This window comes from Octopus sinensis, linkage group LG1 (assembly GCF_006345805.1).
Source record: "Octopus sinensis linkage group LG1, ASM634580v1, whole genome shotgun sequence".
NCBI classification, from domain to species: Eukaryota; Metazoa; Mollusca; class Cephalopoda; order Octopoda; family Octopodidae; genus Octopus; species Octopus sinensis.
In genome coordinates, this window is record NC_042997.1 from 152,257,235 (window position 1) to 152,284,827 (window position 27,593).

At 35.8% G+C, this 27,593-nt stretch overlaps 1 protein-coding gene across 1 annotated transcript; it reads right to left on the bottom strand.

Annotated features, from left to right (window-relative positions):
* Positions 1 to 5,964: 5,964 nt before the first annotated feature.
* On the bottom strand, positions 5,965 to 27,291 carry LOC115211286 (heat shock protein 60A). Its single transcript, XM_029780104.2, has 12 exons — positions 27,160 to 27,291; positions 17,333 to 17,505; positions 16,082 to 16,417; positions 15,361 to 15,456; positions 14,234 to 14,327; positions 12,669 to 12,837; positions 9,830 to 9,929; positions 9,213 to 9,320; positions 8,961 to 9,098; positions 8,679 to 8,853; positions 8,361 to 8,539; positions 5,965 to 7,907 (listed from the first exon to the last, which is right to left on the bottom strand). Exons 2-12 carry the CDS (start codon positions 17,498 to 17,500, stop codon positions 7,740 to 7,742), a joined length of 1,731 nt encoding a protein of 576 aa, XP_029635964.1. The 5' UTR covers positions 17,501 to 17,505; positions 27,160 to 27,291; the 3' UTR covers positions 5,965 to 7,739.
* Between the last annotated feature and the right edge of the window lie 302 nt (positions 27,292 to 27,593).

The following is a 27,593-nucleotide window of genomic DNA, read 5'->3' on the forward strand; positions in this document are numbered from 1 at the left end:
GTGGAAAGGATTATTATCATTATTATTTCGCTCGCCTTTACAGTCTAAGTTAAAATGCTTCAGAGGCTGACTTTGCCTTTCATCCTTTTGTGGGCTATTAAATAAAGACCAGTTGAGCACTGGGATCGATGAAAACGACTTACTCCCTCTCCCGAAATTGCTGGCCTTGTGCCAAATTTTGAAATCATTATTATTGTTCGTATTGGGTAAGATGTTTGCTATTGTTCGCCAAAACAGTGGCTACTCATGCATTTGCTTTATCACCGTGAGTTTCCGTTGGATGGTTGGATTATAAGCTCAGGAGATTATTGTTTCTACAAGCTGAAACTTCTGAAGGTGTCTGTAGTTTCCTAAACCCGTCAGCTCTACCACTGCTCCAGCACCAACACCATTTCGTTTCTTAATATTTTGTGTGTGGGTGAGAAGAACAGTCAAACATATCGATCCCGGCACTGTTTTATCGACCCTGTAAGATGGAAGGAGTTGGTAACTTTCGTGGAATTCGAACTTAGAACTTAAATACAAAGGATTCTTGTCCGATGTTCAACCATTAAGAATAATATCATCTCAACAATTTGGTTCCGAAACTTTGTAGTAACAATGTTACCAGGAGCGGAGTAGATGAAGCCAAAAACTTTTACCAATACTAACATGTTCTTCTGGCTGAAGCTTACAACGAAGGGGTGTAGCACACTTTTTAAATGCAAGAGAGATAGCTTATTTGACTTGTTTTTCGCTCCTAAACTCAGAAAGTGTTTCCATAGAGCATATTGCCGTTCGTCGGTAAAACCAAGAATCTGAGCACAGATTTCAATATTTGTCTTATTGTTTTGATTTTCTCACCCACCACTCGGCATCTGTATCAGTCAAGACCATTTCCGTATATACAGCAACCTTTGTAATAATCCTCTCCCTCAGCTCTTCCCATACAAATCAACATTTACACTCACGGGACCAGTTACCACGTTCAATGCATGTCATATTCGGTCTATCTTTCGGAATTAGAGAAATATTTGCCAACGGAGCTCACAGCTCCCATCACATTTTTTACTCCTTTACATTACTCTAGCGACTACTCTCATTACAACCACAGCCAACATTGTCGTCCAAGCATCAGAAACTAAACCACATTGGGTGAGTCGGTTGAGCATAGTATGTGTACCTCGTGACATGGGTGCATCGACTGCTATTTCTAACGTCAGAAGTGCGGGATCTCTGAAAATTCTTTTGATGATCACCATATTTTTATTTATCTTGTTTGATTCTCATCTACATCTACCATTTTTACATCTTTATATATAAAAGTAAGGTTGTGTGCTGTCTGTCTCCTACGATTTAGATTCCTAACTACTCCCACATTTTGCGGTGCAGTTTAACCAAAACCGGGTATCTTATCGTCGTGATTCATATCGAGCCCTTCTGGGTATTAGCGCGCGTCTACGATGAGTCTACGATTTAAAAAAAAATTTACCATCAATTTTCCCCATTTTTAATGCATTTTTGGCATATATAAGGGAACTAAAAATTTATTATTAAATCTCAGAACGTAAAAAGCTACAGTAACCCCCCCCCACCTTTGTGGTTAGCCATATTGAGATGGCTATTATACTTTACATCTCTAAAAATGCTTATATAGTTATTTCCCTTACAAACCCGAGCAATGCCGGGTGATACTGCTAGTTCTTAATTAAAAAAAAAACCTAAATATCACTTCCAAAGTGATATATTGGGTTTCATTAACCGTTATTAAATAGCATTTATATCTTTACTATGTCATTCTTCAAAACTCTGGACCATTCTTGAAGGTTTGGAAAATGTCTGAAGCTTCAAAAAATTCTGCAGTAAGAAAGAATCACATTATCAGTATCCAAGTCCAACTATTCCAAATCCCCGACGTTATCGATTCAATCAGTACGTGAACAGTTGTTGCATGCATAGGACTTCAGCTTGTGCATCACACTTTGCTGGCTTTGTACATGGTCTGAACGAATCTCCACCTTGCCTCCTCACAACCCATCAAATCACAAAACGCAGGATTTGTACAAAAAGCTCCATCTGATCGACGATTTCAGCATTGACTCTAATGAACTTCGAGACACTGTGACTAAAATTAGTTTATCCTCACAAGCCCCAACATTATAAAGGTGTCGCAGATACTTTCAGAAGTTCGTCCCTTAATCTTGTTTTTACTTACCCTCACATTGAATTTATAGTAGTTCATAACCCCCTTCCAGATTAAACTGATAAGTAGGTAGGTGTTGCGAACACCTTCATAATTAGTTTAACACGACTGGAACTAACATCAAGTTAGCTACTATGCATAGGTTTTATCATTAACATTTCCTGTTCAACAAGCTATCATACAGCCACTCACTTTTCAGCCATAATGTCATTCTGGTTAATATTGTAAAGCTGTGTTCAAATATCACCACAATACAGAATTAACTAACAATTTCTTTCTTGGATAGATAAGCCACATGACAATCGCTGATAAAGTTACCCGCACACTCCTTTCTGTTATCAGCCCTATCCCACTACTATATTATTTACTGCATTGCTGGGAAGCATCTCTACACAAAAGTGGAGTAATTAAAAAAAATTTTTAATGGTATAATCTAACGCTAAGTTTTACGGAACAGATGGATCTCTTTGATACATTTCCAGCATTCATCGTTGGATCAGCTTATTCTTCAATCTAAAATCAAAACCAATCTATGGTTTTATCTTCAGGGTTAAAACGAGGTATATTTTACTCGTTCAGCTATGACCAGTCAATTGATGTTTACATTGCTAAATGCGAAAATCGTGATCCTTTTTATTGCTCCTGCCTTAGAGACGCCTATACACACCGGCTGACATGCTAATTTCCTAAGTAGCTAAAGCATAAAGTCTCTTACATCTAACCTTACCTGTTCAACTGCTAATGCTGTTTGTGCAGTTAACACATGCTACATTGGCTCTGTCATTTAGCTTACATTATTCATTTACATACAGTTTCTGGTTATCACTACTCCATTTTGAGCATGAATGAGAAACCTGCAAAATGCAAGACCTTTCTGGAAGAGGACTGGATTTTGCCTAATACATTTGCCAGATAAGACCGGAGCCTGGTGCAGCCTTCTGGCTTCCCAGATCCCCGGTCGAACCGTCCAACCCATGCTAGCATGGAGAACGGACGTTAAATGATGATGATGATGATTTATGTATTAAATTCTTCCATGTTCGTTAACACGATTTAAATTTATATTTCTAAGTTGAGTGATAATGATAATACATACATGTTCACAATAAAAACTATTACATTTTTCTATATCTAATTAAATATAAAAACGTTCCCCATCTTTGGCCTATTAGATACACCTGCACCAGAGTTCTCACTAACCCCTAGGTTTTAGGCAAGAACCAAATTATAATACATCTGCTCAAATATAAATTGCCATGATAAATGATTAATCTACATTACATTCAACGGATATTTGTCCATATCTTGTTTGTTAACACAATGTTTCAGTTGATATACCCTCCAGCCTTCTTGAGGTGTCCACGAGCATATGGCGTAGTGGTTAAGAGCACTGGCTACTAACCCCAAGATTCTGAGTTTGATTCCAAGCAGTGACCTAAATAATAATAATATCGAAAAATACCTTACGTTCGAAATTTCCCCAAGATACCTGAAGAAGGCTGGAAGGTATATCAGCCAAAACGGTGTTATAACAACAAACAAGATGAGGATAAATATCTGTTGAATGTAAATAATTCCTCATCTCCTACATAGAACTGTAAATGATTAATCTATAAAAAAAAAAATTTTCTTTTTTAATTTTTAAAATGGAGGACGTCTGAGATCCCATCACAGTCTATACTAGGTAACCACTTTTGAGGAGCCAGTTGCATGATATGACTCATCAGGAGGGTCACACGACCAAGACCATTGAAAATAATTTGTTAGTAATGTCATTTGCAAAGTTTGCCCATAACTAATTTATACTGTATTTGAAAGTAAATTTTAAGGCGACTATTTTGACATTTTCTTCTGTTGTTAGCCAAGCCCTCAGTGTTGCATCTCGAATTTATGCATCAAACTATTGCTAGAATAATTCATACATCAGACATTACTTTCAGCTTTACAGGCCTTGTGTCTATAACAGAAAGTACTTTCATGATATCTGGAAAGCTAAGCCAAAAAAAAAAAAAAAAAAAATGCAGGAATAAACTTAAGCCATTTGCTCCAGTACTTGAATGTATATCAATACTACACTCTTTCATATCTTATCTGTTACTGTTTCAGTCATTTGACTGAGGCCATGCTGGGGCACTGCATTGAAGAATTCTAGTCAAATTAATCAACATCCATCTCTTTTGCTGACTTGCTACGTCACGAGGATGTAAACACACTAACCCTGGTTGTCAAGCAGTGGTGTAGGTCAAACACAGATACACATGACAGGGTTCTTTCAGTTTCCACCTACCAAATCTACTCAAGACTTTGATCAGCCCAAGGATATAGCAGAAGGGACTGAACCCAGAATCATATGGTTGGGGAGCAAACTTCTTACCACATAGCCACACCTATATATCTCAATTCATTTCTTCCAACCCCAGCCAAACCTTCACATTTAAAAAAAGACATAACAAATTACTTTGATAATATACAATTTATTTTTTATACAAAAGAATTAAATGATTGATGATATGCATTTTCAATACTTGACTTCATTGTTAGAGATGCGGCAAAATGAATTTAAAAATAATGAAAGTTAATCATTATTAAATTACCAAAAAAAAAAAAAAAAAAAAATCATAGATATCTTAGCTCAGCCTAAACTGGTATGATTAGAACAAGATTTTGATGTTGAAGAAATATGTATATATGATTATAATAGAATTTATTGAAAAGCCTTTTAAATTGAACAAGCTATTTTTAAAAGGATAGAAGCAACTGGGAGATAGGAGCCGATATAAAATCTATATGTTAGACATATATAACAACTAATACTTTGATGCAAAAAACTTTGGAACAACAAGTTCAAAAGGCCATAATGTAACCAGTTTGTAATACTTGTCTAATTACAAGGCAATATGGATAAACAGCAGATCAGTAAACAAAGACTGGTTCTTGCCAGCAGCAACAACTTTTATGAAGGAATAATTATCATCACAAATAGCCTGACAAAAAAATTGAAAATAGGAAGATTCCCTATCTTAATATTGCCAACATTACTTGGGGATAAGTGAAACTATGTCAGATACATCCTGGGTATGAAGAAAGGCAGGAAGACCATTAATGATAATAGACTCTTAAGGAGAGAGAGAAAGAAAAAAGGTCATTCATTGGTTCAGCAGAAGATACAAATAATGCTCTCTTCAGACATAACCATATACACCACACTAACAAGAAACTTAGGTGGGGTAGTATACTATTTATCATTAGTAAAACGGCAACTGACAAGAATGGAACCACTGGTAGATGAACATTTTATTATCAAAAGTAGGAAAACTAGCCTCATCAAGAGTGCCACTGCTCAAATCTTAAAACTCCTTCAAAGGTTGCAATAAGATTTGAAGAAAAAAAAATGACAGTTTCAAAGAAGTGAACAACACAGATGCATAAACTTCAACAGCTTATTCCAACACACAACTGAGCAAGAGGAAAGTAATTTCATTGAAGTCTGAACAGTAAATGATGCAAAAGTAGGCAGTCATACAGCATTGGATGAGCCTCTGACAACAAACTGTTTCACCTTACGTTCTCAAAACTGTACTCAGGTACTTCAACAGGAGTAAGAGAAAGCAAGGCTTGACACCAACCAGTAATCCTTTAACCATAGTGATTTGTTTCAAATACATTTACAGCAAACAGCCCAGCAGAGTTGTGGAAGCAGATAAAATATTATATTTGGAGGGACGTAAATTACTTTAGACATCATGCAGCATTTGAAACATCACAGTTTTTGTTACATTACACCAACAATGAATTAATGTAATTATATCACTGTTTTATTTCTTTGATCAAAGGATCACCAGTAAACAATCTATCAGCCCCACAATTGTAATTTGGACAATCCCTTCTTAACATCCAATAAATACTGAATAGTCATAATTCAAGGCAGTAATATAGATATTTTCAACAATGCTGTAAAATAACCAATCAGTTAAATGCTTATTTTTCGTATTAAGTAAGCAATCAAATTCTATATCTCTCAGTCTGGCTGAACTATGATAAAGACAGTTAAAACATTCATTTAATATTTATTGATCACAAATCAACTAAAACAATATTTAGAAATTCAAACCGAAAAAAAAAATATTGTTTACAAAATAGAACTAAAGAGCAGCTCCCTAAGAAGTCAAGTATGAATTCAATGTTGGAGAGATGTGTGCCATTACAGAAAAAAAAAGACTAACTTCTAAATTTAAATCAAACATTTTGCTTTCCCCCATCGAGACCAGGAAAAGGAAGTTATTCCTCTAACAAACTGAAGAGTGAAGTAAATGTCACAAACATAATGGAAAAGAACAGTTAAGAAAAAAAACAAAAAAAAAACCCATTTAAGCCCAAGATATTTCTGGTTACCCACAAAACTAGTTTGGTTTCTTAACACATTAGCAACAAACAGTCCTGTAAAAATACCACCACTAACTTTTGGAATTTAGAACAGTATATAAAACATGCATGTATACAATCTATGTATATGGTCATTCATAATGGATATGTGAGCAGTACAGAATATGAAAACCAGGACCGTTTCTCATGTAAGCACAAAACCAGCAGTTTCTGTGAGGTGGTGGTTAGTCAATGCTATTGATCCCAGTATATGCCTTCAAGAACATTATTTTATCAACTTACAAAAAAGGAAAGACAAAGTTGACCTAAGAATGTCAAAATATAGTGAGTTATTGATTAAGATGGTATTGACTAAGACTTTCACTTCTCAAAGCTGGATATGTGCTCAAATTAATAAAATATCTGAACAAGAACTTTAGCACCATGAAATAGTTCATTAACACCACCAAAACTATATCCTTTCAATTGCATCAAATAATTAAAATTTATGTGCCCAGCAGAATTAAGCTTAAAATGAGCAACCTTTAATATTCAGGACTACAAGCATCTCTACCTTAGCTATGACAACAGCATGGACTCTATCCCAAATAGAACCACCTGTGCCAAATACACAAGTCACTGTCAACCGAAGTAATGGTCAGTTATGACCACATTTGATAAGATGGTCATTGCTGAACAATATTTGCTCAAGCCAAACTGATTTCACTTTGAACAATAATCTGTTTTTTTTGTATTCAACACTAAATGCTACAGGGGCCAGTGTCTCTTGGGCAATGATGGGTTTCTTCAATGGAATTCCATGATTTAATTATGACATATTGCATATATACAACTTGTTTATGACCACCCATCCTAACAGCTATCCTATCTCAACAGAAGCAATAAACTGAGAGTTGTTAGAGAACTCAGTAGATTATTAACTTGAAAGCGTTTCAAAGAATTGTGAATAAATAAATATACAAACAACTTAAGAGAAACAATCAGTTAAACAGTTGCTACCATTAGATCTATGTATAGAAAGATATCTTGTACTTACTGACAGCATAACTATGAACAGTTGGGAACGATTGTATGGGGGAGAGAAAAAAAAAAAAAAAAAATCACACCCGACAAATGTTTTATACATCATGAATCAAATTATGTGAATCAATGAAATGTCTAAGTAACTGCATTATTAAAAGCCACCCATTCCACCCATACCGCCCATACCTCCCATGCCACCCATTCCACCACCACCACCAGGCATAGGTGGGTCTTCTTTCGGGATTTCTGTAATGACTGCTTCAGCTGTTGTTAATAAGGATGCTACACCCGAGGCATCAACCAAAGCCGTTCGCACCACCTGAAATCATGACAAAAAGAAAATAATTAATTTTACCATTAAATGCTCCTCTAACGAGACTGAAATTGGGATACACTTGTAACTAGACAGAGGATCCCTAAAAACCAACGGAAAAATATACACACTTAACAAAGTACTTATGCTATTGACGATTCTATGACAATATTTGTAATGGAATTCAGAGTCTACAAACAATAAATCTTGAAAATAAAATAACCTTGAAGGATTTAAAAATTAACTGACATAATTAAGAAACAATTTAATAAATGATTTACATATAAAATGAAGCAAATCATAACTTGCTTTATAACTTATAAAAGTACTTCGTGTCATAGGAACACATAGTAGATGAACTAAGCTGGATCAACAGAACAAAAATTTCTAATATTACTGGAAAAAGAGATGCGACTATCTGAGCACAAAATGCATATAAATCCCGAGCAGGAAACATACCTTAGTGGGGTCGATAATGCCTTTCTCAATCAAATTAACATATTCTCCCTCCGCTGCATCATAGCCCATATCTCCAGACAACTGACATACTTTCTCAAGAACTTCATGCGCGTCAACACCTGCATTTTGAGCAATAGTTAGGCAAGGCACCCGAAGAGCTTTGCGTACGATGTCAACACCTACAAGTAAAAAAAAAAAAAATTTTTTTAAATCAGAGTTATGTCCCTTGCATGCATGTGCTTAAAACAAAAGTTACGTCCCTTTACTTTTTCTTTTTGTTTTTTTAAATCTTTAAAAAATATTTATGCGAGAGCTTACCTATTTTATGATCCGAGTTCGTTGGATTTATACTATCAAGAGCAGATATACATCGAAGAAGTGCAGTTCCACCACCTGCAACAATTCCCTCCTCAACAGCAGCTTTGGTAGCATTTAATGCATCGTTGATCCGATCCTTTTTCTCATTTACTTCCACCTCACTGGTACCACCAACCTTTTAAGCAAAGAAAAGTTATGTAAAATACATGTGAAGAATCCTCCCCACAAAAGATGAGCAATTACAATAGCTCACGCCCCAAGAGAAAATAGAGTATTACATACCTTCAATACAGCTACACCGTTTGATAATTTAGCTAAACGTTCATTGAGTTTTTCTTTCTCATAGTCTGATGTGCTAAGCTCAATTTCATCTCTAATTAGTGAAATCCTTTTATCAACGTCACTCTTTTCTCCTTTACCCTAGAAATAGAATTAAAATTACAAATTTCATGTTTCATCACATAATATATATATCAGGCCAATATGGAAAACAATTTATATCATTAACGTATTAATCAAAATTACAATATTTACCTTCATCAATAAGGAATCGTCTTTTGTAATGACAACCTCAGAAATAACACCAAAATCATGGAGCTGGATATCTTCCAATTTGTTCAAATTACCTTCGTCTCCAAATACCTAAACAAACAAGATTTGAAATGTGTGTCACAAAAGCATTCACAGCCAAAATTACAATTAAGAACAATTTCACTTCAAATACCACATTCTTCTCCTTGCCCTGCCACTGAACATTACAAAAACCTTCCTCAAAGACAAAATGCACATAGTTATCATAAACTACACTTCTAACAGAGACTAAAATAGGTGACAAGTCAATTATAACGAGTCACTTATAAAGTGCTATATTTACAGATTCATCCGCTACTAACACCAATATTCTCTGAGAGTATTTACATAATGCATATAGTAAAACAGATGAAAACCTGCAGGTCCTGAAGCGGAAAGTTAAAAAAAAAAACACGCAGCTTCGCCTCAAAACTGATAATCTGCAAATGGCTCTAAAATTAAGCGATTATTCCCCCTACTACACAGGATAAGATAACTTCTTGTCACTGTTACGCAAGTTGCCTCCCATGATATCTCTCTCTCTCTCAAAACATTTTATTTTATTTTTAACATAAACTTACCACACCGCCACTGGCAATGGCCATGTCTTGTAAAGTGTTCTTTCGGTTATCACCAAAACCAGGAGCTTTTACAGCACAGACTTGCAGCCCGACTTTCAACCTTCAAAGAAATAAGGAAACCATTTCAATAATCACGAAATATTATTTAACATTGTTACAGTGAAGAACAAGATAATGGTCTATATTTTTTTTTCTATCTACAAATACCTGTTGGTGATACTGCTTTTAATCGACATGTCTACCCTTCTAAAAGGGTAGATAAAACATGTACCTGGCCTTGCTGAAATCTCGTAAAGCATATCCGATTTGTCACAAAAATAACCAGTTCTCAAGGACAAACATCTGAATACAACCACGTTCTCTAATAAAGAATTCTGAGGGGGTTCAAACAATTACACTGACATACCAATTGCTAATGTTAACCCTTTCATTACAATTTCTTACAGAATACAGAAAACTACATAAATTCTGGAAATATATTAACCACTCTGTTTCAAGATTTCACTATTCATGCTAGAGTGATTTCTCATTCATCATCATCATTTGATGTCTGTTGTCCATGCTGACACGAGATGGAAGGCTTGACCAAGGCTAGTAAGCTGAGGGGCTGCACCATACCCCAGTCTGATTTGGCATGGTTTCTACAGTTGAATGCCCTTCCTAATGCCATCCACTCCAGGAGTGTAATGGGTGCTTTTATGTGCCAGCTGTACGACACCAGTACCTGCCATGACTGATTTCATTTGGCTCGATGGGTCTTCTACTCAAGCACGGCATATTGCTGAAGGTCACGGTTATTGTTTCACACATTAAGGCGGCTAGCTTGCAGAAACGCTAGCACACCAGGCGAAATGCTTAGCAGTATTTCATCTGCCGCTACGTTCTGAGTTCAAATTTGCCTTTCATCCTTTCGGGGTCGATTAAATAAGTACCAGTTACGCACTGGGGTCAATGTAATCAACTTAATCCGTTTGTCTGTTCTCTGTGTTTAGCCCCTTGTGGGTAGTAAAGAAGTAGGTTATTGTTTCACACATTTTAAATGAAATTCCTTAGTGCATTAAAACTTTGCAAAGGAGAACTCTGTATTTATTGGAGAACATTGAGAACTTCTATATTTTGAGTAGTTAAAAAAAAAAAAAAGTTCTTTAACAGTTACAGCATAAGAGTTGCGGCCATGCTAGAGCACCACCATTTGCTTAGCTACACTTTCACTAAACCATATCTGATACGTTGTATTTGATGAATGAGGGAGTTTGATGTTGCTGCCCTCACCGGCATTCCTTGCTGTGAGGTAGTTTCATCTGGAACTCAACAGAACATCCACCCCACTTAGGTTTCTCAGGTTTTGCGAGAGGATATTAAAGAGTTGTGGGCCCTTGAAGCTTAAGCTGTTCCAGTTTCTGATCCTATTTCTTAATGGAAATATTGGTATTTTTAGTACTATTCAGTGGCAACCCATACTGCCGTTTGTGTAACAATGACAGTTTAGTAATGAATGCTTCAAAACTCTTTTCAGGACATAGAAAACTCAATTTAAATTCATCTAATGTCTATACAAGGAAAAATTGAAGTCAAGGCCTAAAAGACTAAGCTGGTAGTTGACAGCCTTAACATGATAAAAAGAAACTTATGTGAGCACTGTGGCTTTCTATAGCAAAACAGGTGGCAGTCTATGTAAGTTCATACCAAAAAGTTTTAAACTGAGGGCAAAATGGACACGACTTCCCTGCAAATTTCCTATAGTGAAAAATCAAGTTTTTAACTCAGATTTCATTTTACTTCAATGCAGCCTCATACATACTGTGCTCTCTAACCATGAAATACTTTAAAGATATCAAGAAACACTAATCAGATAACTAGATTATTTTCCATGAATGTAGCAGACAAAATGTTTTGGAAGAAGATCTGTTACCTTCAACTCCTGCTCAGATTGAAATCAATTCTTCTGAACTCAGGAACCCATACCATTTACTAAGATTCTTACAAAAGTAATACATGAAACAAATCATACAACATATGCATTACTATGGTTTGATAGCAGCACTAAGATCAGATTGCTACACATTACTGATTTCATAAATCAAAATCCCAGGTAGCAGTGTCCCTGTCTTCCTGAGTTAGTTTACCACCACATTTCTTAGAAATCATGATAGAGGCCTTAGTCTTGGGATCACTCACGTCTAGAAACTAAGGTTGGGGGGTAAGCAAGTCATGCTCCCTGTAGAAAATCCAGCTCCAAAAAAGCCTCATGATAGCAAGGGATAATGGGCACCAAATGTTGAGGTGGGCTGCACCTGCCATGGCATTGAAGTAGATCCAGCCACCCACGTCAACGGGGACAAAACCCAGATTTAAAACACTGCATGATGATGATAAGTTGTTAAACAATGACTATCAAATCTTCAAGATGCTAAGCATTCTTACCTGAAAATGTAAGGAAAATGATCTTGCTGAGATTGCAATAATTATACAGAAAGAGATAAGGGGCTAAACTGCAGGTTAAAATTAATTTGAAGAGAGAAATGACACATGGGAAATTTTTAAAATTCAAGAAGTCGCCTCCCCTCTTTAGGCCAAATGTGATCCCATATCAACGATTTGTTCCATTTTCACTATAGATATTAAACAAATTTTGAAGAAATCTCATAACATGCTGACACCCTTTTAACATCCTTTGCAATACAGTGCCATACTGATCAGCCTCCGCTTAAGTGCACGAAGCTACACTTATTGTACCATGTCTACATTCCATTAGAAAATGCTTGTGATAAATTTGTGAAAATATCAAACTTGTATCTTTAATGAAATAACTTCAATCTGACCAAACTTTTAATCTTACCTATTTAATACTAATGTGGTAAGAGCTTCGCCATCAACATCTTCTGCAACGATTAAGAGAGGTTTACGTTGGGAATTAGCTAACTCAAGTGCTGGAATGATGGCTTGTATATTAGAAATTTTCTTTTCACAGAAGAGTACTAAGGCATCTTGGAATTCACACTTGGCACCTGAAAATAAATAATGAACAGATAAAAATCAATTCAACAAATTAGAGGTAAAAAATATAGAGTCCAACAATCTATACATCAGATGCTAAACTTCTAACTTCGGCAGGATAAAAGCAGATGTGGAATGATTGTAAAGGTGCTAGAGTGATACAAATAGCTGGAGGCTGTGTATGCATGGGAAACAATCTCCTTCCACATGCAATGAACACTCTTTTGGATGGGTTAACACTGCTGTGGAATAGGTAATATAGTTGGCAGAGAAATTGATAAAGCAACTAGGGTAAGGAAAAAGAATAATTAAGCTTAGACAGCCAACTTTCCACGTGGACCAAATCAAGACTGAGAAGTGAGCAAAAGGACTGTTTCTGTGAAGACTGGCAGACTTCTATAATGAATGACAGAAACCATATATTACTAGTGATTTTTTTAATAGACTTGTTGGACAATAAATGACAGCTGCTACTATATTCATAGAAACTAAGGATATGGTATCATAGCTCTTGGAATTCTGTGATACTAGACCTGAAGATTGCAATTGTAGTAGTAAACCATCCAACCATCAGGTTGCTAACAGATCATGTTAATATGAAATGATACACAATAGGATGTTGAAGAGGGAACAGGTTAAAACCAAGTCTTTACCTGGTAATGAATGTAGCCCACACCAATCCAATTATTGACCTCAGAAAAAAAGCAATACCAGTTCAGAAACAAGACAATCAGGAATTGGAAAGTAGAGGAGTTGAAAGATCTCAAAGTAGAAATACAAGAAAGAGGGGAAAAAAATAAGGTTTACTAATGTTCTGGATTGCTAAACAGAAAATCATTTGGGAAAAGTGCGGACAGAAGCACAGTAGCCAATATACCCCCACTGATAACAAAAATTAGCACAGGAAAAGAGTTTTAAGAGAAGATGCTAAATGAAGTGATTGTGTGAAAAAGAGAGAAACAACCTTATACAAACCCAACAGAGGGAACAGCTACTGAAGTTCACAGTGAAAAGGGAAATTACATATACAACAGCTTACCACCCAAACTTAAAATAAACCCAGGTGATATCATTTGCATAGGTATTTTCTTATGTACACTATATTAGATGAACTGGTGTCCTCATTTTGATTCTTGGTTTCAGTGTTTTGATTCTGTATGCTCCAGCCTTCTTCAAATGTCTTGTGTCAAAGAAAGCTGGAGTGTACATCTACCAAGATAAAGCCACCAGTTCAACTAATATAAATTGTGTACATAATATAAAATTCCTCAATTCAGAATTTTTTCTCTACAGCAGGAACATATGGGTCATCTCCATTTCCAATAACCACAAAATTACCCTTTTACAACAGGTATTTAATCCACAAGAGGCCCTCCTGGTAAAATATATAATAAACAAATTGCTAACCTTTGGAAGTGTTGATGAAATATGGAGAAATATAGCCACGATCAAATTTCATTCCTTCAATAGTTTCCAACTCATCTTTCAAAGTTTTCCCATCCTAAAATAAGTGAAATGAAATATTACATACAAAATGCAAAAAAGCAAATCAAGCAAGAAATTTACAAAAGCCAAAACTGTTTACTGTACTCTATTGCCAATATACAGAGTGCCATTAGTATTTTAAAAAATACAACCCAAAACATGGTTGTGAAGCAAATATTTTAATATTTATATCTGCACCAAATTTCCAAAATGTTACCTGCAACTATCATCCAGTGTAATGGTTCTCAACTAGGGTCCATAAGATGTTTAGCAGTCCATACAGCAAAATAGTAAATTGGTGAACCTCAATAGCATTTTGAGGAACCCTGAAAAAATTTTGCTTTAGATATTTGTATTGGTATGTATTGAAGGAAACAGTTAGGTTGCTTTCTCTAACACTTTACATAGTTCAACTTACACAAGTTAATGTGTGCAAAAGAAAATAGGAATTTTGAAAGGATTTTCTATAAAGCTAGATTTTATACATTGAATAATTATGGAGGTCCACTAGAATAAAATAGTAATCAAAGTGGTCCATAGATAAAAAAATGGCTGGAAACCTGATTATCTAATATCTTATTCTTGGCAGTGTCCACATTCCCAAAGGACCATGATTGGTAGCTAAGAATGCTATTTATCATCATATTGGGAAATGATGTGTTATCTTATACTTTCAAGAATAAAATACTAGATGACAATTGCAGATTATATTAACTAAAATTTTATGTCACTAAAAATACAACCTAAATATGGAGTTTACAGTTCATAAAAATAGAGAAACCTTTAATCTAACAGTGGACAAAAGAACCTATTCTAGTTCTAATGCCACTAGTGGTCGATGTTGGGAAGAAGATTCAGGTGCAGAATTCATGGCTAAAATTGGATCATATTAGCAAGACAGTCTTAATCTGTCTAGGACAGTAACTCAAACCATGACCTGTCCAGCCAATATGAGCACAGACATTGGACATAGGTGAACATTAGAGGATGAATTGCTGGCTGATCTTATATAAAGAGAGAAATAAGGAAAAGCACACCAAAAAACTCACCTTAACTGTAATAACACCATCCCGGCCAACTTTTTTCATAGCACTGGAGATAATGTCCCCAATGGAACGGTCACCATTAGCAGAAATGGTAGCTACCTTTATAAAGAAACAAAAATTCAATTTCAGATATAGCAGCATGGATTGAATGCAATTCATTTACTTAACAAAGAAAAATACTGAATACTTGTCTCCAAAAACAAGTATAACTGTTATCAACAGCCATTTACTGAATAGGAGTTTTACTTTAGCACCAGTACGAAAATTCAGAGACAAATGGTCCAGAATTGTAGGAAATAAGTGCATTTTATAATATAAGAAAGAACATAGCACACTAAAGCTATATGTTCCTAGTCGTGGTATATGACCTACTTAAGTTACCAACCATATACAAATTCAACTTTTCTGCCTGCCTATGTTCTCTCTTGTGGGTTTGAGGTAGTTGTGAATTCTTGGCAGAGAAGAAGTAAAGAGACTCTCTTTGTTACAAAATACAAAAAGAAAATGTCATGAAGAAAGACAAGAGAGCAATTCAGGAGATCTCATTGAAAGAATAGACAGGAAATTAACTATCGCATTTTATAATGTATGCAATAATTTGCTGTCTTATCACTTCTTACCCGTGATACACAAAAATAGCAAGATTGCCAATGCATATTGGCTTAATATTAAAAGTTTGACAGAAGAAACAAGAGACAGAAGATACAATATAAATTTTCCATACCTGAGCAATCTCTTCCGGTGTTGTGACTTGCCTGGACTGGCTCTTTAGTTGCTCTACGACAACATCAACAGCATTCATAACACCGTGTCTAATTTCTATGGGATTAGCTCCACGACTGATCTTGTCAAACCCTTCTTTGGCAATAGATCGAGCAAGCACTGTAGCTGTTGTAGTGCCATCACCAGCCTCCTCATTTGTATTGTTGGCAACATCTTGCACCAACTTAGCTCCAATGTTCATAAATTTGTCCTTCAACTCAACAGCCTTGGCAACAGTCACACCGTCTTTAGTAATCTTAGGGCTTCCCCAGCTCTGTTCAATGATCACATTTCGTCCCTTACAAAAAGAAAAAAAGAAAATATTACAACAACCGTTCCAACCTAAACTTATTTATGAGAACCCAACAATATGTCTAACAATATTTGCTGCACAATTCTTAACTCATAAAAGAGGTGTGTTTTGAGTCAGACAAATCTAGGGCAGTAAATGTAGCCAAAGCAGTGAAACCCCAATATCCATTCAGCTACATGTCTTGCTTTCATGTCTTTCTAGAAAGTAGGTCATTTCTATACTCTGAATGACTGAAACAAGTAAAAGAGAATTAGGTCAAATTAGTGGCTCCCTGTATAATCTCAAAAGCATCTGTATCTCAATGCTGAACAAATATATCAAAGTGCTTCATGTTTTTCTTATTGCATTTGCTGTTAAACATCAGCATAAAGTTTACCCAAACACGTCTGCAGCTTCTATCTACCAAATTCTGTCCACACGAAAAACCAGTCCACCTGATGTTATGAGAAAACACTTGCTAAGGTGCTAAGTGGAAGTGTGAATCTAAGACAAACATGATTGTGAAGAAAGCTTATGCGAAGAACCACACTAGCAGCCAACAAAGCTTGTATCTACAAACAATCTTTAACCTTTTAGTATTCAGATTAAACTGTCAAATCTAATGTTTATTTATTCACATCATTTTGAACTAATCCTGCATTATCTCATAGCTTCATAATTTCAATGATGTGATTTATATATTTTCGGAAAAACACTGTAGGATAGGTGTGAGAGGCTAGTTATAATCAGTTTGAACATAAAATAAGTTGTATATGTGGACCAGATTTGGCAGACTTAAATGCTAAATGGTTAATTTAGAAACAGGATCCAACTAATCTAGTAGTAAAAATAGCAGTAATTTGTACTGCTCAACTTATAAAGGTGAAAAAAAAAAATCTATTCAGTGGATAAAAAGCATACCTTTGGTCCCATTGTAACAGCAACAGCATCAGCCAATTTATCAACACCTTGCAGCATCAATACCCGGGCATCAGGACCAAATTTCAAGTCCTTAGCATAACATCGCGCAAGGGCAGGAGTTCTGAGAGTCTGCGCAGCAGATCTCAGTAAACTGCTAACACGGTACATATTTACTGAAATTATAATTAAAAACATGTAAGCAACAAGAAAAAAAAAAAAAAATATTTTAAGTCTGTTGAAATTATACATTTTAAAACACACCATGTGAAATGTCACAAAATTTATGCCTTCACTGTTACAAAGAAACAATGAAGGAAAGTGATAGTGTATTTCTGTAGCAACAAACAATTATTTCCAGAGAGAAAAACTCTGGGAGTATTCAGTAGAATGTTGCAATAAATGAAAATCAGAATGTGATTAGTTGAACGTTTATTATCACCCAGCTCTGTAATTTAACAAATAGAAGTGTTTAGATTCACACATACGTCATCATCATCGTTTAACGTCCGCTTTCCATGCCAGCATGGGTTGGACGATTTTGACTAAGGACTAGCGAACCAGATGGCTGCACCAGGCTTCCAATCTTAATCTGGCAGAGTTTCTACAGCTGGATGCCCTACCTAACGCCAACCACTCCAAGAGTGTTGTGGGTGCTTTTTACGTGTCACCAGCACGAGGGCCAGTCAGGCGGTACTGGCAATGACCTTGCTCGAATCTTTTTACACATGCCACCAGCACAGGTGCCAGTAAGGCAATGATGGTAATAATCACGCTTGAATGGTACCTTTTACAAGTAAATACAAGAAACACATTTTTTACTTCATTTCATGGTCACTAAAATTTTCACAGTATAAAAGTTCAGTGAGTTAACTTGGTATGAAGAAGAGAAAGACAAGTCTTTATTTCTTCAACGAAAATGTGTGTATGTGTATGTATATATACACACACACTCACTCACAAGTGCTACTGGCAACATAGTCTGGTACAACCTACTTATTGCATGATCAGGTTGTCAACAAAGAAAGACCTGTCTGGTGAGGAGAATTGCAAAAAATTCAATAGCTGGAAAGCAATATCTATTAAAAAAAAGAAACTGATGTACCCAGTGCAGGGTAATATGACTATCAATAACACAGTTACTTCAAACTTCCAGTTTGGAATCTGCCATGGCAAAAGAACACTAAGAGTGAAGCAGCCCTTGGCTTTCATTAAAGAAAGCTTGAACCCATTAGCATTTAAACAAACCACATCTGGGCCAAATATTCAACCAGTTTTATGCTTAAACTGGCCAGATCTTGCCTCTCACACACACCCAACATTGTTTTTCTAAACATAAACAGTCACATAAATAAAATCTGAAAGCTACAAGACAGTACATGTGTAATTCAAACTATCGTGAATATATAAGGATTATAGTTAACAGAATAATCTGAATGCTAAAGGGTTAAGAAGGCACCACTGTGTTCACAGCTACACTAGCAGTATAACTGGGCAAGAAGGTGATCTGAGCTCAGTAGCCTTGGAAGGCAGCCAGACTAGATCAACTCTTGAACTGCTTCTAAGTGTCTGCAAAGAGAAGACAATACTGACAGTAAATCAGGAGAACTTTGCACCTCCATCAACACCACCAGACCCTATCCACTCCAAAGACAGTTTGAAGGTGGGCAACAAATGGGTTTTCAGCCACGAAAAGGAGAATATTTACCTACATATATATCCACACACATTTTATGAAATCACAAAAACATGTCACAAAATTTATGCCTTCACTGTTACAAAGACACAATGAAGGAAAGTGATAGTGTATTTATGTAGCAACAAACAATTATTCCAGAGAGAAAAACTCAAGAAATATACATAAAAATTGTTGCAATATGTGGATGGAGGGTAAAAAATTATTAGTTGAATACATTAAGACCTGCTTAGATTTACATATATAAACACAATATACAAAACCCATTTGTTCACTTTACATTCACTAAAATATTCAAACTAAACAAATATACATAACAAAATTTGCCTCTTTCTGCTGTAGTCAAAACTCAGTTAAAGGGGTGAAGTCTTGTGAAGTGCACTATAACTTCACAAGTGCTGGTACCACGAAAAGAAAAAAAAAGGCATTATTCTATAAAGTGACTGGTTTATGAAATAAAGTAGAAGCTATACCAAAAGAGACGGGAGGGGGGGGACATGATGCAGTCCTTGGTCCTGCCAGATCCCATCAAACCAAGCCAGTAGAGAACATGGATATTAAAATATGATACACACATGTCAGGTTGCTTACAAGTACTACTGTTACATGAACGACAATGACTATCAGTAGCACAAGAACATAGAACCTTTGAATTGGGATCCAACAGGCTATGTAAGACGAGTGAAGTGAAGCAACCCTTATTGCTTGTCAAAGAATGTCTCTAAAAGGAGACACTACTTTGTACGGCCAAACCGATATAGCTGTTAGTTAAACTGGGCTTCGCAGCTCAGAAAGACAAAAATGAACTTCAGAAACGCAACCACATGTGGATTGTTGGTGATTTTTTTTCCTTAGACTTTCCAACGAAGAGCTAAGCTTGAAATGTTAACAACTCTCTCCTTTCACCAAGTGTTAAATTAATATATTGCCTGTGCACATCCTCACATTTGCTTTTCCTTTCTGCTCTTTAATTACTCATTCTTTGAATTGACTAAGAGAAGGCCAACTAGTACAAGCCCTCACTGCTGTTGGTGCCTGCCAAGAGAAAGGGAGCCAATCCTAAGGGATTGGTTGCCTAAGGGAGCCAATCCCTTAGGGTAAATCAAGTCAGAAGAGAAATACTCACACCAACCCTCAGGCTCTATTTATGCCAAAGAGAGCCGGAAGATTCAATGAATGGGGTGTCCTAGAGGATTCTAACCCTGAGTCATGACAATGGGAATATTCATTTACTTTTTAAAAGGCAAGTAAAAGGAGTTAGTGCCAAGAAGTGCATTCAGCTGTAAGCTACCTAAAAACAGTCCCTTTTAACCAGTGCCAGCATGAAGAAGCAGGTGTCAATGATTATCATTCATACCACAAAACTAATTAAGAATTGACGTGAGAAGAGTGAGGTGAGCCAGCAAGAATTAATGTGAATAGTGTTGGATCGGTGAAATGGAAGATGAAAATGCTGACTTTGTGACTTAGAGGAGTTAGAAGATAAGTGGCAATAAAAGCAAATGAGAGAGCAGGAGATCACTTCACTGCAACTCAGGTCTACTCAGCATAAATTAGAGTTCTTTGCATTGTACAAGACCCAGTCACTTTACTGAAATGCAGGATAATTAGTATGCATCAGCATATCTAAATGAATACAATTAACACAAGAAAACCAACAGAAAAATTTTGAAGTGGAGGCACATTATTCACATCACAAACTTATGAGGAAAAGGTTGAATGCCACAGCTTGTTCCATTTATTCCTACTATAAATCAACTGTGGGAAATGGTTGAGATCAAAGTGAACCTTTCTGAAACATCTAGCTCAATAATAAAGAAATTAAGTTCTTTCTAAACACAGTCAATAAAATACCATTATTATAGAAACCATGTTATTTGTGTCTGAGCTTTGTTCTGTTTGCAAATTGAGTACACTAAGGGAAGTCCTTATAAAAGGAAGACGCAAACACAAGCCTGTTTTTGGAGGGAGCAGGGGACATTAACAAGTAAATGACATAGGCAGGCCACAGACATTGTTACAAGTTACTATGTAAGTTACTATACAAAAAACATCACTCATTTCATTCCAAGAAATTAGTGTTACAACAGATTGGACACAAAAGAAGAACCAGTGCAGCAGGCCTAAAGGAGGCCCATCACCAGAGATCGAAGAGAATTCAGATACACATGGCTCTATTAGCTTTCTAAACATCACCGTCAGTAAATAAAGCAATTAACATAGACGATTCATGCCATTTATTTGTTCAAGTATCTTTTTCCGTTCATAAAAGAATGCTTAGGGTAAAAAAACAGCAGCAAAAGTAAAGAATACGTACAACCTGATGGGTTTTTGTTACGCCGAAAACGGGTGGTGTATGTATTCTTTACCTCAACCGAAACAGCTTCCAACTGATAACAAAGCCCCTGCGGTTTAAGAGAAAGGGGTGAAGCGATCACTCGCCTTTACTTTTCCAAGAACATTAGTACCATGTCAAAATAAGGGACATCAACCTCTCAGGGGTTACCACCTACTACAATACAAAACGCACGATGATCGACAAAAATTGTCACAACAAAACGAGTAAGTTTTTTTTTAACATAGCAACACAATATATTCCAAACGTTCTGTTGTATTTAATGTTTCCCATGCGTATAACTATTCTATTATAGAAATAAAATAGCAAATAAATGGGAAGGAAAGCATCAACAGAAGATGCTAAACCTCAAATAAAAGAGATTCATTGTCTCTTACCAGATTAATCACCTTCAATCATCTTTCCAGACCACAACTAATACTGTCAGTCCTCAAACTGAAATCTTAATTCAATATGTTAGACATGGTTTTAAAACCATACTGCCATTAGGCTGCAAAAATACATGTATTTATAAGCTTAAGACTGCAGAACTGAAGTGAGGACATCTTTCAAGTTAGTAGAACAGTACAGATCAATGGTTCTCAACTAGGATCCAGATAAGATTTTGCTGTCAAATTTTACAGGCAATAAATTGGTTATGTTTCTACAATATACAAATTAAACATTTTTTATAGAACTCCTATAGGAACCAAAGGGGTCCACGGGCAAATAGTTGAAAATAGTTGAGAAACACTGATATAAAGATCTAGCAATGCGTAACTTTTATGAAGTCCTGAGAGTTGATCAATACATCTCAGTAATTTAGTACAGCTCGTTTTTGAGCGTGGCCGTTGCCAGTACCGCCTGACTGGCCCTCTCTCGGGGTTGTTGGCGTTAGGAAGGGCATCCAACTGTAGAAACTCTGCCAGATCAAATTGGAGTCTGGTGTAGCCATCTGGTTCGCTAGACCTCAGTCAAATCGTCCAACCCACGCTAGCATGGAAAGCGAACGTTAAACGATGATGATGTTTTTCGGCTGTAACAAGGAATCCTATTCCAAGGAAACATGATCCTTTATTTTGAATATTGCCAACCTAATGTAATGAAAATGGAAGTTTATAATTGTTAAATATACTCGAATTATTACTCAACAACTTCCCGTTAGTTTGCTTCAGATTCTCACCATAGGAAAATACTAGATCCATTCTTAATTGGCAATAAAATTAAGGCAATATTTTAAAAACAGCTAGATCCAACATTTTTAAGATAAGGGGAAATTAGAGTTTTTCCAAATTTTACTTCTAAAGAGGAACCTTTGGGCCACCTTCGACTTCGAACGAATCCCTTCGTTTTTTATGACCTTGCTGTTCCCAAGGTCAACTCTCTTTACCCCCAAAACATTTTTATCCTACATAAAAAACCCTATGCCATAAACGTAGAAGATATACAACGAAGGGCCCAGCACTTAAGAGAACTTTTAAATAAAACAACTTTAAGCTTTACATGTCCCTGCCTACAGAAGACCAAGAGGGAAATATTAAAGGTTTTGAAGATCATAAGCGGAATCTACGACAAAGTTATTTGAAAATATAAGGGAACACAATAAGAAACATGACAGCAACAAGTGAGAATGAACGAGAGAGTAGTGACTATTTAGAAGAAAGCCCTTCTATAAGATGATGCAATCTGAAAAGATTTATCCACACCAGGAATAATATAGAAACAACGAAGACGAAAATACGTAATCGCCGTGACCACTACCAAAAGAAGAACTAGTGCAACAGGCCTAAGGGAGGCCCATCACCAGGGATCGAAGAGAATTCAGATACACATGGCTCTAATAAAGAATAAAGTTTCTTTGCTTTTTAAACATCACTGTCAGTAAATAAAGCAATTAACAGACGGTTCATGCCATTTATTTGCTCACGTATCTTTTTCCGTCCATAAAAAAATGCCTAGGGTAAAAAAAAAACAGCGGCAAAAGTAAAGAATACGTACAACCTGATGGGTTTTTGTTACGCCGAAAACAAAGCCCCTGCAGTTCAAGAGAAAGGGGCGAAACAATCAGTCGCCTTTACTTTTCCAAGAACATTAGTACCATGTCAAAAAACGGGACATCGACCTCTCAAGGGTTACCACCTACGACAATACAATACGGACGATGATCATAAAAAAATTGTCACAACAAAACGAGTAAGTTTTTTTTTTAACATAGCAACACAATATATTCCAAACGTTCTGTTGTATTTAATGTTTCCCATGCGTATAACTATTCTATTATAGAAATAAAATAGCAAATAAATGGGAAGGAAAGCATCAACAGAAGATGCTAAACCTCAAATAAAAGAGATTCATTGTCTCTTACCAGATTTATCACCTTCAATCATCTTTCCAGACCACAACTAATACTGCCAGTCCTCAAACTGAAATCTTAATTCAATATGTTAGACATGGTTTTAAAACCATACTGCCATTAGGCTGCAAAAATACATGTATTTATAAGCTTAAGATTGCAGAACTGAAGTGAGGACATCTTTCAAGTTAGTAGAACAGTACAGATCAATGGTTCTCAACTAGGATCCAGATAAGATTTTGCTGTCAAAATTTATGGGCAATAAATTGGTAATGTTTCTACAATATACAAATTAAACATTTTTTATAGAACTCCTATAGGAACCAAAGGGGTCCACAGGCAAAAAATAGTTGAGAAACACTGATATAAAGATCTAGTAATGCATAACTTTTATGAAGTCCTGAGAGTTGATCAATACATCTCAGTAATTTAGTACAGCTCGTTTTTGAGCGTGGCCGTTGCCAGTACCGCCTGACTGGCCCTCTCTCGGGGTTGTTGGCGTTAGGAAGGGCATCCAACTGTAGAAACTCTGCCAGATCAAATTGGAGTCTGGTGTAGCCATCTGGTTCGCCAGACCTCAGTCAAATCGTCCAACCCACGCTAGCATGGAAAGCGAACGTTAAACGATGATGATGTTTTTCAGCTGTAACAAGGAATCCTATTCCAAGGAAACATGTTCCTTTATTTTGAATATTGCCTACCTAATGTAATGAAAATGGAAGTTTATAATCGTTAAATATATTCGAATTATTACTCAATAACTTCCCGTTAGTTTGCTTCAGATTCTCACCATAGAAAAATACTAGATCCATTCTTAATTGGCAATAAAAATAAGGCAATATTTTAAAAACAGCTAGATCCAACATTTTTAAGATAAGGGGAAATTGGAGTTTTTCCAAATTTTACTTCTAAAGAGGAACCTTTGGGCCACCTTCGACTTCGGACGAATCCCTTCGGTTTTTATGACCTTGCTGTTCCCAAGGTCAACTCCCTTTACCCCCAAAACATTTTTATCCTACATAAAAGACCCAATGCCATAAACGTAGAAGATATACAACGAAGGGCCCAGCACTTAAGAGAACTTTTAAATAAAACAACTTTAAGCTTTACATGTCCCTGCCTACAGAAGACCAAAAGGGAAATATTAAAGGTTTTGAAGATCATAAGCGGAATCTACGACAAAGTTATTTGAAAATATAAGGGAACACGATAAGAAACAGGACAGCAACAAGTGCAAATTAACGTAAGGAAACACTACGAGAGAGTAGTGAATATTTAGAAGAGAGCCCTTCCATAAGATGATGCAATCTGAAAAGATTTATCCACTCCAGAAACAACGAAGACGAAAATACATAATCGCCGTGACCACTACCAAAAGAAGAACTAGTGTAACAGGCCTAAAGGAGGCCCATCACCAGAGATCGAAGAGAATTCAGATACACATGGCTCTAATAAAGAATAAAGTTTCTTTTCTTTCTAAACATCACTGACAGTAAATAAAGCAATTAACATAGACGGTTCATGCCATTTATTTGCTCACGTATCTTTTTCCGTTCATAAAAAAATGCCTAGAGTAAAAAAACAGCGGCAAAAGTAAAGAATACGTACAACCTGATGGGTTTTTGTTACGCCGAAAACGGGTGGTGTATGTATTCTTTACCTCAACTGAAACGGCTTCCAACTGATAACAAAGCCCCTGCAGTTCAAGAGAAAGGGGCGAAACAATCAGTCGCCTTTACTTTTCCAAGAACATTAGTACCATGTCAAAAAAACGGGACATCGACCTCTCAGGGGTTACCACCTACTACACGATGATCAACAAAAATTGTCACAACAAAACGAATAAGTTTTTTTTAACATAGCAACACAATATATTCCAAACGTTCTGTTGTATTTAATGTTTCCCATGCGTATAACTATTCTATTATAAAAAATAAAATAGCAAATAAATGGGAGTAAACGAGGTAGCAATAATGTCAAATTGAGAAAAAATTTTTAACGATTCAAAAGAAAAAAAAAATCAGGCAACAATTCGCAAATCAGACCGTTAAAGCCGACTAGAATGTTCGTTCTAGTTATTAACACCACTGATTTATATAAGATGTTGTCATTTCAAGGGCATTGCGAAAGGAGTCAAATTCTGTAGAAAATACCTTAAATATAGAAACCTCCTTAAAATAAAACCTTCGAGGTTAAACGGAAAATGATCAAACGGATATGATGAACTTGAGTCGGGGGAAAATGAAAAGGAATGTATGACCTTTTTTTAAGGTCAAAGGTTCGTTTCATAGAGTGAAAAGGGAAAGCAGAAGTTCAATGTCCTTTAAATGTTTCAATATTAAGCCCCACAGACTTACAAATAAATTACAATCACGAGCACCAAATTAAAATCTGTAAATGGAAGAGGTGGTTAAGGGTATAGAGACCGGAGTCTACGACCAAGAGACGTCTTCGTTACTTTTAATTGATGTGCACACACACACACCCAAATATATATATATATATATATATATATATATATAATGTACACAATAATCTGAACAGAGAGCCTGCAGAACGTGATATTTGATGGTCCTCCGAGACCAATGAGAATAAAACTATTTATACATTCTGTCCAAAGCTAAGTGGACGGCTACAGGAAAATTGTGAAGGGAGGGATTCCTGGGTGGCGATTTGTGGGAAGGACAGGGCGTAACTTTATATCAGACGTGATAACTGAATTACGTTGGATATCATCAGATAAGAAACAAAGAACCTATTTAAAACAAAATTTATTCACAATAATTACCAGCAACAGTTAGCCACCAAAAGATTTCACTTTGTAATGCATGAACACGTGGATGTAAATAACCACGTGGGTTTATATAACGAACATTACATTGTTCATTGAAGCTAAAATTCTAAAAATATTTAAATGTCTTTAGAGATTGCTATTATAAATCAGCAGCAGACAATTATTTTCCTTTGAAAAAAAAAAAAATTTTAATGAATGAAATTGGTGAAATACGTTATATTGATTAAGGCAATAAAAAAAATCGGGATATATCAATTGCATTAATTTATTACCTATTTTTATTAATTATCAATTTTTATTTTCTGTAATATTTAAAACAAGAAAATCAAAAACTTTTCCATTTCAATTTCTATTATGAGATTTGCATGTATCTATGTTGAAAGAAGTGGGTTAAAGAGACCTCCCCTCTTTTCGTTAGCTTCAACACCGGCTTGCCGGCATGGGCTGGAACAGGTGCACGATTAATTAACGCCAGGCGAGCTTCATTGCATTATGTTGGACATCCAATTTATGTTCGTTATAAGGCAAATTGAAAAATATTTAAAACTAACTCAAATGAGCGTCATTATAAAATAAATCATAGACTGAACAAAAACACTTAAGGAGGAGGGCACGTTTAAAGGATAAAGCAGCTCATGATATTTTAACTTACCAAATTATTCAGCAGACTGCTGTCTGAGTCGTTTCTCACGGCGAATAACTGATTTTAAGGCCTACACCACTACGCTCCTCCACCGTTAATCAGCTGAACTATTGAATATCCGGTGACACGCAGAAAGTCTGCGGCCCGGGACTCGGCATATTAAAACGAAATAGCTTTATTATAAGAATTATTTTCAACTCATTTGTGTACTTCAAAATGAATTTCTGCAAGAAATATCGATTAAATGAAACTTTTTGTATGCAAATTAAGCATATTGCGAAATCATTTAAATTTAAGACTAAATCTTCTGTTTGGAAATTACATTATACAGGGTTAGGTTTTATATTGAACTTTCTAGAAATACTGCTCGACTTTTTGGAGTTCAATATTTTAAACCACTTTTACGAAGTGTTACGTTTATTAAACAAAATTGTAAATCAAAA

What these genes read in the sequence shown, in the direction of transcription:
- LOC115211286 (XM_029780104.2), bottom strand. Translation starts at nt 17,500, where the DNA reads ATGTACCGTGTTAGCAGTTTACTGAGATCTGCTGCGCAGACTCTCAGA. An exon ending in ATGGTGTTATTACAGTTAAG is followed by an intron (nt 14,328 to 15,360) that starts GTGAGTTTTTTG and finishes CACTTATTTTAG; the next exon opens with GATGGGAAAACTTTGAAAGA. An exon ending in ACGGTGTAGCTGTATTGAAG is followed by an intron (nt 8,854 to 8,960) that starts GTATGTAATACT and finishes TTTGCTTAAAAG; the next exon opens with GTTGGTGGTACCAGTGAGGT.